Here is an 18,645-nt window from a genome sequence, read left to right as displayed (position 1 = left end):
GTTCTGCTGTCGTATCATGCAGCAAGAGCTCTCAGTAAGCATCATGGAATGCAATCATATAGACACAGGCACAAGAACAGTTTGGGGAATATTAATTTAAAAAAAATAATCGTCAAACAGAAAAAAACCCTCACTATCGAGAAAGCCGAGAGTAACCACTTGACTGCATCAAGCACCTGGATCTCAAATCAGCAGACAAGAACAGCAGAAACAGACTGGCAAGTGTATTGCCTAGATAATAAAAAAACCCAACCTGAAACAAACAACAACAAAGAAAAAAAATTAAAGAACATGAGAAAATATCTGCGTCTTCTAGTGAGAAGTTTTGCTTCTTGGCTAAAAACGCATCTTGTTATGACTTGTATTAAGGTATGTGTATTTTTACCAGGACGTGCATTTATCGATGGAGCTGTGCTTTGTAAGTCAAACCAGGACATTGTACAGATACAGAGAGGTAACACTTTGCTTCACCACGTTATTTCCCTCGCTGGCCGTTCCCACAGACTAACTGCACTCGAGATAAGAAGCCGTAACCGCTTCCAGCACGTGCTGTCACGTACTGGTGTCTGTTATTACAAATTGTCTCCTCAGCTCGTAACAGAAAGGGGCAGTTGCTCTCTCTGTTTCTCAATTTTAGTTTTGCATCACAAGTCCCCAATTACCCAAGGAGGTGTCCTGAAACAGCTAGCAGTAAAAAAAGGAAATGAATCCCTGCCTTTCAGCCTCCTAGAGCCTTCTTTTCTTAATCATGAAAAGGATTGATTTTAGTGTACTGATTCTTAATTTGTGAAAACTTGCGCTAAGTGCTGCTGTTGCATGGTAAGAGACTGTAAATGAAATACATAAGTTCTAAAACATCATGCAAGAAATGTGGTTTCACATCTTACAGTCAAAAATCCTACTAATGAATTAATACAAGCACACTGAGGTGTAATATTGGGAACATACCTTTAAAGTCGGAACTCCTCTCCCCATCCCTCCCTCCCCCAAAATCAGAAAAGTAATATTAATTAAACTTAAGAAGTAATGAATGCACCATTAAAGTGTCATCAAAAAGATGCTGACCTAAGACAAAAGTTCAATGATACACAATACGGTCAAAAAGTCTTCAATCAATAATATACAGTATGACAACTACATCTTGTAAATTATACCCAATACTGCCGGCAGTCTATCCCTCTAAAGAATATTTGCCCCCTTTCATCCCTTCCTAACAATCAGATAATAAAATACAGCACCTATAAATAAGCAAAAAAAAATTATATATATATATATTTTTATATATATATATATTCCGAAATCATCTATTGTTAGTTTAAAGATATGGCAATAAAGGAGTCTAAATTAGCAAACTTGTAGAAGCCATAACTGATAAAACAGCTTATTGAAAAAAGGTGGCAGTAATGCACTCTATGTGTGCACAAGTACGTAAGAAAATACACAGACGTATAAAATTGCACGCACACACTCACGCACACACATCCTTCCACACACCTCTATGCTCACGCATATACATATAGACAACAGGAGGAGTTAGAGACAAGTTAGAATTTGATTTGTACTTTGATCAGCCCTAACCTGTGCATAAAATAATGGAAAAAGGCTGTATTTCTGCAGGGCAGAATGGTCTAGACTGGGACTCGAGAGCATGAACGTTTTGGTTTGGAGTTTGGGCTATTTCCGTCCCGGTAAGAGCCCGTCTGGTCATTGCCATGTACTCTTTATCCACGCAAAAATAAGCTTCCCACAACTAAAACGTATTTAAAATCAGTGCTCGTGGTGGGAAGAGAGTCAGTAAATGGCCACCAACAGCAGGAAAAGTTCTCTATCTGAGGCAGCTCCAGTCCCCTCTTAGTGGTGTGTGACAGCAATCGTACACGTGAACTACGCTTTCATCGATCCAGGTAAGCTGAATATTTCGGGTTACAGAATACGTCCCCAAAGTAGCAGGCTGAAATGTTACTGGCCAACGTTTTTTGAGCGATCTGTCTTTACTGAAAGGAAATTCCGTACACTACGAACCAAGTGAAATGATCAAGTACATGCTGTTTCTAAGTTGTCTCCTAAACCTCCTAGATATGAGGTCTGATCAGCGTGCTCTGTGGTTAGAGGTTAAAAAGCAGATTATAAAATACCTAGATTCAGATTTTTTTTTTTTTGTCCTGATTTGGCCTAAAATGGAGTGTATTAAACAAATTCTGGTCTGCAAAAGACCAGAATCAGTTAAAGCTATGAAACAATGTGCACTACGTGTCAATATTCTATTTCACTTACAAGAAAACACTAAGTCAGCTACCACAAATTAAGATATTTTCCTGATGTGACTTTTTTTTTGTTTTGTTAAAAAATATGTGGAGTAAATGTGTTTTTTTTTTTAATTCAAAGTTTCAAACAACAAGATTCTTTTCCTTTCTTGAAAATATGTAGGAATCCAAACTAGTGTGTTTAGAGTCGGTTGACTGTGCAATCTCTTAGTGGCAACTGAACAGCTACAAAAAACTTTCTTTTTTTTTTCTTTTTTTTTTGAAAAATCTCCCCTTTTTTCCTGGTTTAAGAAGATAATAGTGTATTATCGCTCTGTAGCCATTAGATGGCAGATAAAAAGCCCCCTTTTAATATGTGGGTTTGATTTTTTTTTTTTCTTTTTTTTCTGTTTTTCTTTTTTTAAAGCCCACACCAAAGAGGAGGGCACAAGGCAAAGCTGTATGAGTTATTCCAGAAATTGTGGAAATCACTTAGGGCAATAATAAAAACACTTCAGGGTACAAAAAAGCTTGACTACACATTTCAGTTTTCTTCCTCGAAAACACAAACATAAATTGGGCTTAACGCTCCTTTTTGTTTTCTATATGCACCTTGGCCTATGGCGTTTTTGCCCTGTGGCCCGCAGGGCGGTTAAGTGCGCAACACAATAAAACCAGTAGAGGTCCAGTTTCACTTCCCAGCTCTCCAGAGTTGGGCGAGTTTAATCTCAAAACTCCCACTCGACGGCCTCTTCCCGACTCGCGGCCTTCTCCAAGCGGTGGATGATGTTGTTCAAGTTTGCCGCTTTCTTTTTCCTCAAGGAGCTGTCTCGCGTGTTCCTGGAGCTCGCCGCCTCGGAGAAGCCGAACAAGCTCTGGAGAGAGTTGGCTTTCTGCGAGCCTGCGGCCGGCGTCGAGCTCGTACTTGGCACACTGGAGATTTTCTCTGAACTTTCTTTTGACTTGTAGGAGCTCTCCCCTGTAAGGACTGAGGTGGAGGCAGCTGAGGTAGAGGCATCCCCTTCCGTGGCAGAGTTTGGCAGTGTCTCCAGAGCTTCTCCCGGGCGCTGCGATGCCGGCGGAGAGCTCTGGCGCGGTGCTCTGAGCCTGCCCTCGTCGTCGGTGTCCTCCAGGCTCTCCGCCTGGAACGGCTCCGCTTTCTCCGAAGACCTGGCGCCTTGCAGTGCCTCTTCCCCCGCTTCGAAAGCCGACTCCGCTGGCCCTCCCTGAGACTTTGTGGTTGCATTGCTGTACTCATCCGCCTCCGGGCCACTCGGCTTTCCTTCAGGTGGGCCTTCTGCGTCCACGCCATCGCAGCTGTCCCCCTCGGAGCTGTGAGCGGCCCTGCTGCTTCTGGCGGAAGGAGAGTCGCTCGACCCAGCCTGGCTCTGGCTCCCGGCTTGGATCTCCTCGATGAACAGCTCCCGGCGGATGCGAGACCTAGGAGACAAGGCAGAGGGATGGTGAGTCTGGGGGTCACTCGCAGCCCCCCGGCTCTACCACAGCCCTGTGGCAAGACGCCATTTTGTCTGGGCTACGGGACAGCAGCAGCGAGCCGGGTCACACCCTCACCCCCTCAAAGCCAAAGGACTGACTGAAAAGGCATTTGGAAGAACATGAAATATTGTCAAGATGCTCTTAATTTCACCTTCCCCGCTGCCCAGCCTGCCGTGCTAGAAGGGATGGGGCCTGCAGAGCCCCGACCGCCCCGGGGCTCCCCCAGGGCCTGGCGGGGGGCAGGCAGCCGCAGCCGGGGTTTTGAGCAGATAAGCCATTTCTGGTAACTTCTGCAGTGCTCAGGGTTGAGACTGAGCCCTCTGACTTCAATCAGGATTTTGCGTATTTACTGTAAATCTGACGCTGATGACTGCCCCTTCTAGTAACCACAGCAGGCGTTACAGAGTAATGCAAAAATATCAGCCTTACACAGATAATCACTGGTGAAAGCCAATGACAGATCACTTTCCCTCCCTTTTTTTTGCAACTTTAAATTAAGTAACATTCATAAATGTACGCTCAATTTTTACAGCACTGGGCATGATTTAAGGGACAGAGATGAAAGGCTCTGCAGCCTCCCATCCCCATTGAAAGTCTGACATCAGGAAGGTGAAACTTTACAATACGCCGGACCAGAAAAGGGATGGTGTTAAAAATATGCATACATTTCTAGCAAGATCCAGAAGAAAATGGCTTGTAAATACAAAACAATTCCGATTTCTACTAGAGATGAGCCACAATTTGCCTAAACAAAAAACAAACCAGGAAAAAAACCTGGACAACCCCCTTGGTGTTCTCCTGGACACCGAGGAGAAAGGAAGATGAAACAAAGTCTGAAACCGCTCTGGGGAAGCACAGCCTTTTGACAGGTTGTCAGTCTATGAACTAGTCTGACTTCAGCCTCATTTTTTATTTAAAAAATCGATTTCAGAACAGGAACAGTGACAAGGCAAGCAGTGCATTTCAAGGGAATTAACGCACTCCATGTGTGGTTAAAACTGCCTGGTGTGCCACCTCGCACTTCCTAGTACTTGAAGCGTGCAATAATACCCCAAACACACTACCTTTGCCGTTTAACTTGGTCCTTCCTCCCTCTTCCTTCTCTTTTCAGAAGCTCCAAATATCCTCACAAGTACAGAAGAGTTTACGAAAAACTCTAGGGGTCTAGTTCAACTGTTTCTCTGTACTGCTCTGTCAGTAGGACCAGTTATGACCACCATTCAGGTCCTAAGTTGCAACCAAGAGGGAGCCTCAGTGACCTGTGGTCAGGGACTACAGACAGTTTAGCAAAACTTTATCTTTCAGAGTGAAGATGATGCTTTTGGTTTTAGCCAGGGGCAACTGCTAAGGGTCTTGCGAACCACAAGTGAAATGCTGTCCCCATGCTGATGGCTGTACGCATTTTTCATTTTTCCCTAAATGAGCTACAGAAGACAGCACACAATGGAAAAAAATAGGATAAACGCAGAACACCATCTGAATACTGCTTTTGAAGCTAATGATATTATTGACTTACTTGAAATGCAACAGAGTATTTCAGCAGTATTTGCTGACTCTATACTTTTGAAGGATTTAGGGGGTCTGTAATTTTCCCTAGGAGAATATTATTCACCTAACAGAAGACCAAGGGTACTAACATTAATTTTCTATTACTATTAATTGCATGCATCCTGCAACATCGATTCTCAGGCTCTTTTTATGCCTATAATCTCCCTGCATGGACATTGATCCAGAACCTGCTGCTTCTGTAACATTCCCCGGGTCAGGAGAGGAAACGGGTAAGAGCTTTGTGCCTGTGTGGCATTTAAAATACCTCAGCTCCAGCAAGATACTGAACGATGACACATGCTCACTGAGTATCTGACCACAGCCCTACAGAATACAGGTTCGATGCCCGTGGAAATCCCTGGAATTCACACCCAATATATTGCTTCTGGAATCTAGTCTCTCTCCTGATTAACATAGTAATTAAATCCCTATGGGGAAGAAGAACCGGTGACAGCAGCTAGGAAATTCCAGAGAGTGTTCCTCTCAGTGGAAGGTGTTGGCCTTGACATCAACACATCCTGTTGGCATTAATCAGTGTAACTCAAAATATCAGAGATCTCCTGGGGTATATGTTGAAGTTCCCTGTACAAGCCTTCACACAACATCTAAACAAGCATAATGTTACAGTTCATTGAAAAATACGCCCAGTGTAAGAGCAATGAAATTCAGGGTCCAAGAGCACTAGATTACAATTCAAGAAAGTTTGGTTTAATTCCTGATGCTTCTGTAGTATCATCTCTGTGACCTTAATGAGTTCATGCGCCAGTTCCCACATGTGAAGTGGGATAGAAATCTCTGCCTCCTACTCTTTTGTACCATTCTTAAGACAATAGAGCCTCAAACCCTCTGTGTCCTCTATGTGCTTCACTAACGCAAAGTAAGGTGTATTCTTATGTTCTGACAGCTATGTTATTGGTATGGATGCAAAGCCATAGACTTGGAGAAGATTGCAGACATGTCAAAATCCTTTATACCTATTTATATTCTCAAGTGAATTATTTCTTTACCTGCTGAGGATTTTTTTTTCCCAGTTTCTTTTGCTGCAGAAAATAAATACCAGTGCTGACTTTCCATCTGGTGGATATAAAGGTAGATTCAGCTGTAGCAACCACCTTTGGAAAGTGAGGTTTGGGCTGAATCCCAAAGGAAAAGCATCACTGCAACAGGATTCCCAAGAGACAGGAGACAAACTTGTCCAAATCTGTACCCTGCCTTACCTGAAGTTACTTTAAAGGAAAATTTATATTAAAGAATAACTAAATGGTCTGAGATGGGGAACTGCTTTTGTATGATGACTCTTCAGTTTGGAAAAGAAATGGCTGAGGGAGAGTATAAAAGAGACAAATAAAGTTAAATGTGGCCTGGAGAAGATGAAGAGGGGGAAGATGACCCATTTCTTATAATACGTGAGCTGCAGAACAGTCAGACCCTGTTTCCCTAGCAGAACATGTAACTTGGACCTCTTCTGCAGTGCCCTGCAAATGATTTAAGAGTACTTCATGCATGAAAGCTAAGAAAATTATTGTACAGAGGAAAAGAACAGGCACGTGTTTCGATTTTTCAGTGGTGGCAACCGCTCAGAGCACCCAGGGCTCCAAACAGGCTTGAAACATCTCTTTAAAGACCTGGACACTCAGCAGCACATCTGGGAGCAGGTCCAGATCACTCAGTGCTGTGAGGCTTGTGCTACCCACTAGCCTATAGCACCTTGTTTATATATCTTTTATTTTGTATACAACTGTCAGCACCTAGTCTACATTAATGTATAGCTCGGTGTGGCTAAACACGCTGATCAATCATGACTTGTCACGCTTTCTCACAGCACGCCTAAACAGGAGATCTCATGATAATGAGGAAGATGACACATGCCACCAGTGCTCCCGCACTCGTCTGCGTAAGTGAGAACAGCACATTTTGCTGTCAGGCCGAAGGGAACATATTTTCATAGGCATTCCTCCAACTTGTGTATAATTGCCTAGAAGTGGGAATTGGAAGAGAGGCCTGCATTTGGAGAACTCTGAGCAGTGAAAGAGGCTGCATCTGTAGCAAATTCAAGTCAATGAAATTCAGTGTAAATACGATTACTCATTGGTTATAATTTTAAAATTTTATATTGTTTACTATAAACATTATTTAGCTATTGTGCATAATATTTCTGAGATATCTCATTAAACTGTGCTGCTTCTGCTTCAGCAACTTGCCTGTTAAAAGCTGAGAAGGGCCAAAGTGGAAAATACCCTTTAAATGTTAGCAGTTTCTAAAAACAAACAAGTTTAGCAATCTGGACTAATTGGGAACATTACTGGCTCGGAGTGAAGGAGCAGAACAATACTAATTCTGGTATCTTAACTGTACCTGTTCAATATTCATTAGCACAAATTTCTTGGAGAAAAGTCCGCTGCACTAATTAAGATTCCCAATCCCAAGCACAGTTGATAATATGTTTATTCAAATCCTTATAATTCTTATATGACATTCCAGCATTGTTTCTTTTAATCAGTGTCTCTAGGCCAAAACCTACTTCAATGGCTCAAATGTGGAGAAGGTTCCTTCTAATATGAGAAAGGAACTAAACAGACCAACATCTGATTTCATTTCAGTGGGACTCAATGATTTAATCATACCAATGAAATAAATCTGTGGCCACGTCTGATTTCGGGGTTATCATTTCTCTGTCCTTCACGACTGCAGAGCTTCCCAGAAACACAGCACACGCTGTGCCTATTTTCAGAGCTCAGTGACTCAAGACCTAAAAGAAAGTCCTCTTTTTGCTCTTATGCAGGAAAATTGTATGATGAAAGCAGTGCAATTCTGCTGCCATCCAGTAGAGGACACTTCCAAGCACCCCCCCACCAACTGACCCAGGCATAACATACACAACACACACCTATACGTGTGAATATATGTGTGAGTATATGTCTGTGTGAGTGTACATGTGCAAGTAAGACCAATCTTGTTTACTGCAATGGGATTTATAAATATTCAATAGTGGACATCTCTAAATCCACGCCCACCCCAAAAGCGAGACTTTCTGTTTAAAAGCACTACTTACATCAATACGTGAATATTGCTGTTCCTCAGGGATGACTTAAAATTAGTCTGGAGCATTAGCATTACTGTTAGTTAGAACCTCCCTGCTGTCGAAACTGTTCATTTTGTACAACCGCTCAACGCTAGCGGAAGCAGACACACTCTGCTGGAGCAGAGCAGCACCCTGCCAAAGCAAATAAAGCAAATCCTTTATGAGTAGGGCTCCCGGGAGATCTCATACCTGTAATTGTGGAACCAGTTGATCACGGTGCTGGTTTTCAAGTTGAGCTGCGTAGCGAGTTCCTCAATGGTTTTTGGTGATGGGTATGGCTTTTGCTGGTAGGCTCGTTTCAGAGCTTCCTTCTCTTCTGGTGCCAGCACCACCCGGGGCTTCTTCAGCTGGTGCTGCGGCTGCGGGCTGGCTCCCTGGCTGTAGTCTATTCCAGCGGATGAGGACTCACAAGACTGACTGTCGCTAACAGAGCTGTGTCGCCGTTTCATGTAGGCTGAAAGAGAAGTGCATCAGATCAGCCCCAGCTGAATACAAATGCAAAATCAATGAATATACGAGCTGCGGAATAAATGCGAAGATGACAGGCTGCAGATGCACGGAGGGGCTGTTTGGAGAGAACAGAAAGGAAGGGGCATCATCAGAGATCAGAGGAAAGCAAATGTGGGGAGGATGCAAGAGGCACAAAAAGAAGAAAGGATGGAAAGAAAAGAGGGTAAATCGACTAGAAACCTGCCAGAGTTTTCTGCTTTTTCAGTATATATGGGACATGAATAACAGGCTTCAGTTAACATGACTTATTGCAAATTCACTCTTTCAAGAGTGGCAAACTTCCACATAAGCACCTGATTAGGACAGCTGCACTTCATTTCAACTTAAGTGGTTTAGGTTGTTAAACGCTTAAGGTGTACACTAAGGTCTCTCTAACACTTAAGCTCTCTGAATTAAAAATACGACTGTGGAAGCTGAAGGCAGCCACAGCCATGTCTCCAACACACGATGGCGCCCGGAGCCTGGAGATCCCAGCGATGGGCTGAATAATCCATCAGGCGTTTGGTGCTTTTTCCTACAGATCTTTGCTATAGCAGTGACAGGTTATGAAAGAGAAACAGCCCACAGCATCCTCCTCCCCTACGCAAGGCTCTTTCAAAAATGCATATACTTTTAAGAAAGCTCTTGCTGCACTGATGGAGCTCGGTGAGGTTGATGGCAGAAGCCTGTGATACCACCACTGACTCTCCTCCCCAACGGGGACTGAATTATCCTGGCAAATTCTGCAAGGAAAGAGTCCCAGCAAATGCTGTCACTGACTTGATTGATTTACACCGGGCAAAGAGAGGTGGGATTTACTGCACCTGGCAGTATCATGCACAAGCATTGCTAATGAGGGGGCTGAAAACAGCATATATAGATGAATCTTGTCAATAAAATATTTAATGGCCTGTTAAATACCTTCTAGATATTTAAGAGTTTAGGTATTCAAGAGCTGCAATTTGATAATGTTGGCTATTAAGTTCCAGATTATGCCAGCCTGACATCAATCTAGCAGGCACTAAACCTCCAACAGCCAGGAGCTCCAATCAGAGCCAGGGACCAATGTGGGGCACGTCACACCAGTGAGCAACCAAATTCTTTGAAAAATAAATGTCTCTCTCCCCCCACAGCTCTGTCTTTAGGCTGAGAGCGCTCAAAGAATAAAAATTCAATGCAATCAAATAAACTGGAATGTTCAAAGCCCTTCTCACACAAGCCAACCTTTTCTGGCAGAGCTCCCTACAAGACTGACTTAGTGTTCAGTCTCCAGTGGGTTTCAGCATCCTGTCCTCTACATGGTGGTACGGCCAGTTGGACCTTTTTACATTGTGTCTCACTATCGTCAAAGTGAATTTGGAACATACTCTGTAACCTTTGAGGGTATCTGCATGGCCCTCATTTTGTTTTTCCTGAATATGACAGATTACCTGTGGATTGCCTACTGTGTAAGATCACTGATATGGAACAGAATGTGAGTTGCTCATGATCCATCACTCTGCCATGATACAGTCCTGCACGGGTTTGAAGTAACTATAAAAAGCAAAGGTGGTTTTTTTTTTTTCATTTAAATAAACTTCATTTAAAAAAATCACCTATTTAAAATGTTGCAACCAGATGCAGAACTGCAAAGTGACCACAGATCAATGTATTATTTCAAGGTGACCTATTTGCCTTATTTTTGCAGCCTTCAAGCAACCGTTACAACCTTCAACCACGGAATTAATCATTCCAGCAATAGAATCTCACGTTTATATAAGGTCTTTAATCTCAAAGACTCCTAGGTGTTATTTCAAACTTGCATTGACATGCAAACTCTATAAACGGTTCCCTTGTCTCTTTTGATAGCACAACCAAGAGGGCTGAAAGACAGCATCTATCACTTCAGCAATGAGCAGCAGCTTCAAGGAGGCCATGAGACAAAACAGAACCTCGCATGGAAGATGTAAAAGGTGTTTAGGCTATCTCTAACTGGAGCTTCTGGAATTTGGTCAGGCGAGTGAGTGAACATGAGACACCCATGCACCAAGACACTCTGAATCTCCACTTTCTCCGCTCTCCAAAGGATGGTATTTCTGGCAGGTCAGAGCTGCCATCTTTAGACTCCTAAGGACAGCACGGAGCTGTGACAGCTTGGGAAATTTCATGCCCTATGCCTACCTCTGCTTTTGTAACCTCACACTGGGATCACAAAAGTTGCAATCGCTTATTTGGGTCTCCTTCATGTGAATGGAACAAATTATATAAATGCACATATTTCCTTAACAGAAGACTAAAAGGGATGTCTCACTGTTCTGTCATAACCAATTGTTTTTCTGGAGGATAATACATTATCAGAAAAATTTTCCATTGGGTCAAAGGCACAATCCTGGCACTTCGCCATGTGCCAAACTAGCACCCAAGCTTTAGGCTTTAATGGTGCTCTCTGGAAACTTTAGATGACGTTTAGAAAAGTTTTTCCTTTTTAATTCTTATTTTAAACATCTGTTCTGCGTGTAGACAACATAAGGAGATCATTCAGCGCATTTGTAGTGACAGGAAGGCTCAAACTAGAATCCAAGTTGCAAAGCCACTTGATTTTTGGAGAAGTTTTGATTTTTGCCGGTGATCCCTCTCCAATTCTCTGGAGACCTATAAAAAAAACCCTACCCCAAATGTAAATTGAGCAAAGCTCTGGATCCGGGTCAGAGACCAACGTGTGAACCAGCTCTATCCTCTGAGTTTTACTACCTTCCCTTCCCCTGCTGCTGCCAGCCCGGCAGCACCGCGTCCCTCCGGGAAGACTCCCCAGCACGTGCTCAGCTCTAGATGCAGCAGACACCACTGCAGAACTAGCGGCTGCCCACTGAGGTAAAACAGAGCCCTTTTTAATATAATTTTTATCTTATGCGGTATTGAACAAGATTATTAAAAAGCGAAATAATAGGGAAATAAAGGGAATTAAATTTTCTCCTGACAGCAGGCTTCAGTACTGTTCGGTGAGGAGTGTTACGTTACCAGCAACACACAAACGGGGAGGTTATAAAAAAGAAGAATGAACTCGTCCAAGGCAGGAAAGGTGGTGCAGAGCGTCTCAGCCTAGTGAGCGCGAACCCCCGGCTTCCTCCAAAGAGGTTAGTTAATGTACATTGCAAATTTTCAGAACCTCTTAAAATGGACATTTATAGCACAAACTTCAGACTGGCGGAACAGAAAAAAAGATATATGCAGCTCACCTTTATCATAATTATTAATTTACTCCCTTAATAAAACGTGGCAGAGAAATAATTGATAATAATGTTTCACTGGTAGCAGACACAGTTGCATTGTTCTTTAACTGACATTAGCTGAAGGGAAAGTTAAATACTTAATGTGGCTCTAGAGCAATTTAAAAGGTTACATCGCAGGATCCTTACCTGCATGAAAGGCTTTTGCAGAAAATACAGGGTTGAATTCACTTTAGAGTGCTCTGCTATGAGGACAGCACTTACACAGTTCAGGAGCTCAGTACAGTCTCAAATGATTTATAGCTTTATCTCTATTCAGGTGCCATCTATACAGCATATGTATTGCACAGTATTTGATAAGAATCCAGTTTAGAAAATAGTTTTGAAAGGATATTGTCAGTACTACTTTTAAATTATTTTTATTTTATTTTTCTGCATTATGGGCGATATTCTCTTTGAGGCTATAAAAATCCAGCTAGTTGACAATTTTATTTCTGCCATATTTCTAATACAGCAAAAACCATCATGGCTCCCTTTGGTTTACAGTTGTAAGTGGGAAACCCAAGTGGATTTTACTCCCCGTGGAAGATCACATGCAATTTGCGATAAGATACTGCACTGCATTATATTATACTGGTTACTATGACACGGATTTGAATTTCTTCTTGAAAGCATGCAAGACTCAAATTTTCCCAGAAGCTCCCTCACTGCAATTTTTAATATAATCACAAAGTTCTTGGTCAAATGTGTTAATGCTTTCAGGACATCAGTCAACAGCAGCACTTTCAGTGCACACAATTAATGCTGTCTGTACTAATATCATTAAGGGATAGCTCAAGAGATGTATACATCATTAATTAGTTAACTGCTCATAATGGCAGCCTATGAGTCTCTCTTGTAAAATCACACGAACGTACTAAAAACAGGGCTCTGAATAACCACTGTATTTTAGTGAGGAATTTAGACAGTAGGATAAACTTTCAGGATATACTCCCTACTAAGATACCCAGTAACAACTTAGGTCTCTCACAGGTACATACTCATGACCTCGTCATTTTATGCGAGCATGTATTAACACAATCACCTTCCCCCATCACTATAAAGGCTACAAATTTAATTATTCTCAAATACCCTTTTAAAAAGACTGCATTTTTCTTTCCTCCCAGCGACCATCAGGGCAGGACTGGCAAGAAGCTCTCTCAGGAATCAATGCACAGTTCTTCCAGCCCAACATCTGTGACCAGCTGCAGCACTATTAACTAATAACCCAAAGCCAGCTCCCAAACTCACATTTCTCATTTGGTAAGGCAAGTTATCAGTGATACACCAGGGCCCCAGTAATTAATCTATAGGAGAATATAGCAATGATTTCACAACAGCTGGTGAATATTCAGAGTTTGGGCTTGGTTTTTTGTTTGGTTTGTTGTTTTTTTTTAAAGTATCTGTGTAAGGTAGCACCAAATAAAGCCATGAAAAAGCTTTAAGTACTTTTGCATAACCTTCATAATACTGGATCAATGCTGCCTCTATACTATTTATGGAGAATTATAAAAGACGCGGTCATCTCTGAAATAACGGAAAACATGAGTCAGCAGTCTGCTACAAGTTACCTTTTTTCTCCATTCGTTTCATATCCATCAGCTTCTCCACGTTGTTGGGATCGTTCAGCCACAGCTGCATGCGGACAAAGGGTTCTCGTCCCTTCAAACTCAGCTTGTGCCAGGGCTTCGGACGAGCCAGGAGGTCTGAGACAGAGCCTTGTGTTAGCCCTAGGATTGTCTCCCCAAACAAACGCTGACCTAATACGAAATTGAAAATCGCATGAATTCATTCAGCTAAGAGACAAGGCTAACTAAAAAGACAGAACACGTCTACGAGATCATTAGTCAATTATTCTTACTTTAGAATTGCTTGAAAACCCGAACATTTAGAAGAATAAAAGCTCCCCCCCGCCCCCCCCTCCCCCCAAAGTGTGAATTTTCAGCTTTAGTTTAATCCTTATGATCTGACTGTGGCAGAGAGGGGAGCTCAACACCTTGGGGGACCGGGACCTTACAGTGAAACGGTGTGCAAGAAATAAAATCAATGAGATTAAAAATAAACTGAACTTTTAGCTAAGCAGGCAACTAGTGACAGCAGCGAGGCTACTTAGCTCTTACGCAGGAGGGCAGCGCAACAGCTTTGTTCTAACAGGGCAATCCAAACATTTCAAGCAATCAATGAACCAAGACCAATGCAACCCCCATTCAGCAACGGTCATGTAAGCGTCCTCAGACACGTGTGCATATTTTCTGTGTTGTAATATCTGTGGTGTTCTAACTGTGTTTTACCAACTGCAGATAATCACATTTTACAATATAACAGCTTTTCCAGGTTTTTTTACAGCCTCTACAGTAGTTCTAGTTAAGAGTGCTTAATTTTAGTTCTCTTTCAAAACGCTGTCGGCTAGCAGGGTAAAATCCGCATATGCTTTTCACATACAGCATTTGTACGTGCCTGAGTAACACTAGTTTTACATGGTTAAGATCCAGCTTAGCAAGAACTGTGGAAAATGATTGTGCAGCTCAAACCCAACCATACAGCTGGTTTTCTAAAACCCTTCACTTCAGTGTTCCTCCCAAGCTAAACTGCCTTGATATGCAACAGCTTTTGTTCCGAGACAGAGCCTGAAGTCCTCTGAGTCATCACCGGTGATTTCTGATAGATGCAGCTATCATGTATTTTCAAGGTAACCCAAAGATCTTTCCATACAGACCGAGTTCAGGCCTCAAGGACTCGTGTCTGATCCGTAGCTTTTGAATGCCCTCACTAGCACAAAGCAGAACGCTTTTCCTTCACTTCCCAGCAATGCCAGCAGTCTTAGCCAGTGGCAACAAACGGATCCCTAAGGGACCATGCAGACGCGCGGGGGCTTGTGCTCCTACAGCTCTGCAGGACATGCCCGCACTTGCAAAAGCACCATCAGCTCTTGCCTTCGCGGCCTCATCTGATCCTGTCACAAACGGGTTGTGGAAAATATCTACTCCATAAACCCCTCCTGGGTGCTTACTTCCATGAATCTCTTCCTCCTCTTTAAAAACAGCCCAAAACCTTTGGCCTGGCTCTTTTTTTTTTGCCTGCATGGGGAGAGGAGGGAATGTGGGACCACTTAGCAGCTGCAGAACGTCCCATTCAGATGCATGGGGCAGGTGGGTCTGCAAAGCTTTTGGAGGAAGAAGCCAAGATAACGAAAGGCAGAAAGGGGAAATGAGGACAGGGCAACCATGGCACAGTCTGCTAATAAGCTCTAAAACTAACCCTAAAATGGTTCTTACCGACTGAACAGAAACCCAAATTCAGAATTCACTGAAGTTCCTAAGTAATAAGTGATTTTCAACTACACTCAATATCAGGAAAATCACACAAAAGAAGTAATTCAGAGCCAATTTTAGATCATGCGTATCGCAGAGTTAACCTCCTCCCTGTTTTCCTTTGCATTTAAAAACATCGGTAAGGCCTTATCCATTTACCTTTAAACCTGCCAGCTACTTGCAAGATAAGACAGCTACTTTAAAGATCTTTTAATTTGCCTTTGTAAATAACTTCCCTTTAACGTTTTCCCTGGTTTCTAACCCCAGGCTGTGCTCGAGCTGCAGTGCGATGAGCCCTTCTTCCAGCAGCCACGAGAGCTCCAACAGCCGCTGTGCAGTGCCAGTGTGGCCACTGCAACCGCCCATGTGGCTGCACAGTAAATCGGAGCAGGGAACTGAACCGAATCGAACCAACCTACCAAGAATAAAATGGACATTTTTGACTCAGACCAGCTGGTCCGGTTTATTGTGTGGCCACACAAACAGGAATACCAGCACAAATCAGCAAGAAGGTCAGCAACAAGCAGCCCAGAGCAGGTACTAACAATGCTGCCGATGGAAATGAATTTCAAACAACAGCCTAAACATTAAAAATGCAAATGTGGAAGGAGGTAACATTATGTTCTCCAGGTGTTAAGGACAAAGCTAAAGATGTTTGTGTCATTTATTTTACTCCAGGATGTGGCGGGACAGGATAAAACACCTAAAAGACTCCTAAGCTAACGGGGATTGTGTTAGAAATCATTCGCAGGAAGAAGGTAGAAGGTGTATCACACTCCATCTTCACCTGAGAGCTATTAATAACTGGAATATTTTTAAGCACAGGTTTCCTAATACTCCTACTAATTCTCCCCATCTTTTTCCCTAATATCCTTCATGCCTGTTCCCACTGATGTAGCTCCTCACGGACAAAACTTTCTGTAAATTATGCCGGTTTCATGGTTAGTCCTGGCGCTTTCTGCAAAATCCCCACCACTGCAATCTTTCAATAGCTCACTGCATTTACCTCCCTCTGTGTTGAAGTTATATGTTGCCCAACAGGGAATCACTGATAATACTACGACACTGGGGACTAGGAATACTAGCAACATCCCAGTGTTAATGCTGCCAGCACCGTCTGCTAAAACGGTGACTGCTGAATGAATCCTAAAAGGGATGGGAGGAGAGACCCGCCAAACACATCTGGAATGGTTTTGCACAACCGTGGTCTTTACTGGCTGATGATATTGGTACAACTGAGCCACCACCAGTTGCCTAAGACAGGTTCACAAGGCTCTGTGGCCTAAGACAGAGAAACCAGTGCACTGAGTCAATCTGGTGCACTAGCACACTGAGGGCGCAAAAAGAGACATTGAAACTGGTTCCACACCTAATGCAGAGTTTGGGGCACATTTCCTGGCTCTTCTGCTGCTTTTTAGGCTTGTCAGCCACACTGTAGGAAAACAAAAATCATGGGAAATAAAAAAGACTAAGTAAAAATGGCATCAAAGCAAATGTAAACAAAAATACTTTTTCAAACCTCTCTGGAACCCCAGAGCAGGTACAGCACTCAACAGTATTTTGCCCAAAAACTAGGGGCTTGAACCTGCAAACCCCTACTGCGACTTGTGGCTTTATCTCTACATTATCTCCACTGAACAAGCAACCACAATCCGCCCATGCCAACGTGCACGAGCAAGTCATTCTGCTGGGTTCAGTGGAACACAATCTCATGCAGGGTATGTCCACGATCGAGGCCATTTTTGTTTTTTCCCAGACTATGTTAAATAAGAACTTGCGATCTCCCCCATCCCAGTATTTTTCCCCTTAAAAAAAAATAATCTAAGATAATAACACGTTATTCTGTGTCTAGCCAAAAAAAGGCTTCCTTACGTACTAAAATAAAGGGGGGGTTACTTATATGGTCATAATGTTCAGATGATATGGATGGAATTCTCCTCACTTAAGTACCATCAGCAGTCTAAATCTAAACTTATCTTTTTGGTCTCATCTGCAGTGAATGGAGAGAAAGTGGCACTTCTGGAGAGTGATTCATCCCAACCACCTCAGACATCTATTCTGAACATCTAAATGCAGGCAAGATGCTAAGCCCCAGAAACACGTGCAGGTAACACTGGGGCAGCCTTACTGCCTTCCCCTTAGAGACTTCAAAGGACTCCTAAGAGTTTCCCAATGCCGTGTGAGGGAAGCAAGCGTTAAACTCCTATGAAGAATGATTGAGTGATTTAGAGGCATAGTGGCAATATTAAGCGTGGATTTCCCATACACAGGTTATTCCCTTTGACTATTTCAAATATAGAGCCATGTCAACATTACACTTAATTCGACACCCAAAAACTCATCTGTAAGCAAAAGCAGCCTTAGCTTTGCACATCTCTAAGCAAAATAACTGAATGGCCCCATACACTTATCTCCAGGCTCATCTAAACCTCAGCTGAGCCTGAATTCATCCTTCTAGCTCTACGGGTACGCTATGCTTTTGCTTGTGATGCACCTCCCTCTCCTATCATGCTGGACTCCTCTTCTTCACCTATTCCTAAAATGCTGAGGCCTTGACTCTGTAAGCACGGGGAAAACAGCATTTCTCAAGGAGAGATCTCACTGGCTTTGGGGTTTTGGTCTTCTTGACAGCCTGCTGGACTGCATTGAGGGAGGTGGGAGCAGTATCTGGCTGGTGAGACAGGAGTGGAGCTGAAGAAGAGCAAGGGTACGATGACATTTTAAGTAGAGTGTGACAATCTGAAAGGCTTTTCCTACTGGTTTAAAAAAAAAAACCCAAATAATCTTTTTTAACAGATTAAATCCTAGGCCAGAACCAAACCCAAGTATTCTCATAAATGTCTACTGAAATATAGCTCAAAAAGAAAAGTATGAACACTTTTATTTCAGTCAAGACATGAGAATAAAGCAATTTACCAAGATTGTTGTCCGTTAGCACTTCTTTGACCCTCTTTGTAATGCCATACGTATCCAGCTCAGGGGACATAGCAACGAGTTCTTGAATGCTGAGTGCCGAGTGGCCCGACAGTGGCAAAGGTGTTGTCGATTGGGATTCAGAAGCAGACGGCTCGCTAGATTCTTGGGATTTGCCTTCCTTACTTGTCTCTATAGCGGGACAGGGTTGCTGTACCAATTCCGTCAGGCTTTTCACTGATTCACTGGAACTCATGGGAGATTCAGGAGCAGGACTGCAACTGGCAGAAGTCTTTGGAGTGCTTTCTGCAATTAAA

At 42.9% G+C, this 18,645-nt stretch overlaps 1 protein-coding gene across 1 annotated transcript in view; it reads right to left on the bottom strand.

Moving 5' to 3' along the window:
- Nucleotides 1-2,842: 2,842 nt before the first annotated feature.
- CUX1 (cut-like homeobox 1) overlaps nt 2,843-18,645 on the bottom strand; it is a 210,345-nt gene continuing 194,542 nt past the window's right edge. The window contains exons 23-26 of the mRNA XM_009885195.1: nt 18,332-18,634; nt 13,676-13,864; nt 8,560-8,824; nt 2,843-3,683 (exon numbers count right to left, since the gene is read on the bottom strand). Of these exons, the coding sequence (XP_009883497.1) occupies nt 2,972-3,683; nt 8,560-8,824; nt 13,676-13,864; nt 18,332-18,634 (1,469 nt within the window). The 3' untranslated portion in view covers nt 2,843-2,971. The remainder of the gene's footprint in view (nt 3,684-8,559; nt 8,825-13,675; nt 13,865-18,331; nt 18,635-18,645) is intronic.

The sequence above is a fragment of the Charadrius vociferus genome, unplaced genomic scaffold, assembly GCF_000708025.1.
Source record: "Charadrius vociferus isolate BGI_N301 unplaced genomic scaffold, ASM70802v2 scaffold54, whole genome shotgun sequence".
Classification (NCBI taxonomy): domain Eukaryota; kingdom Metazoa; phylum Chordata; class Aves; order Charadriiformes; family Charadriidae; genus Charadrius; species Charadrius vociferus.
The sequence above is the reverse complement of the archived record's forward strand: the minus strand, read 5'-3'. Positions and strand labels throughout refer to the sequence as shown.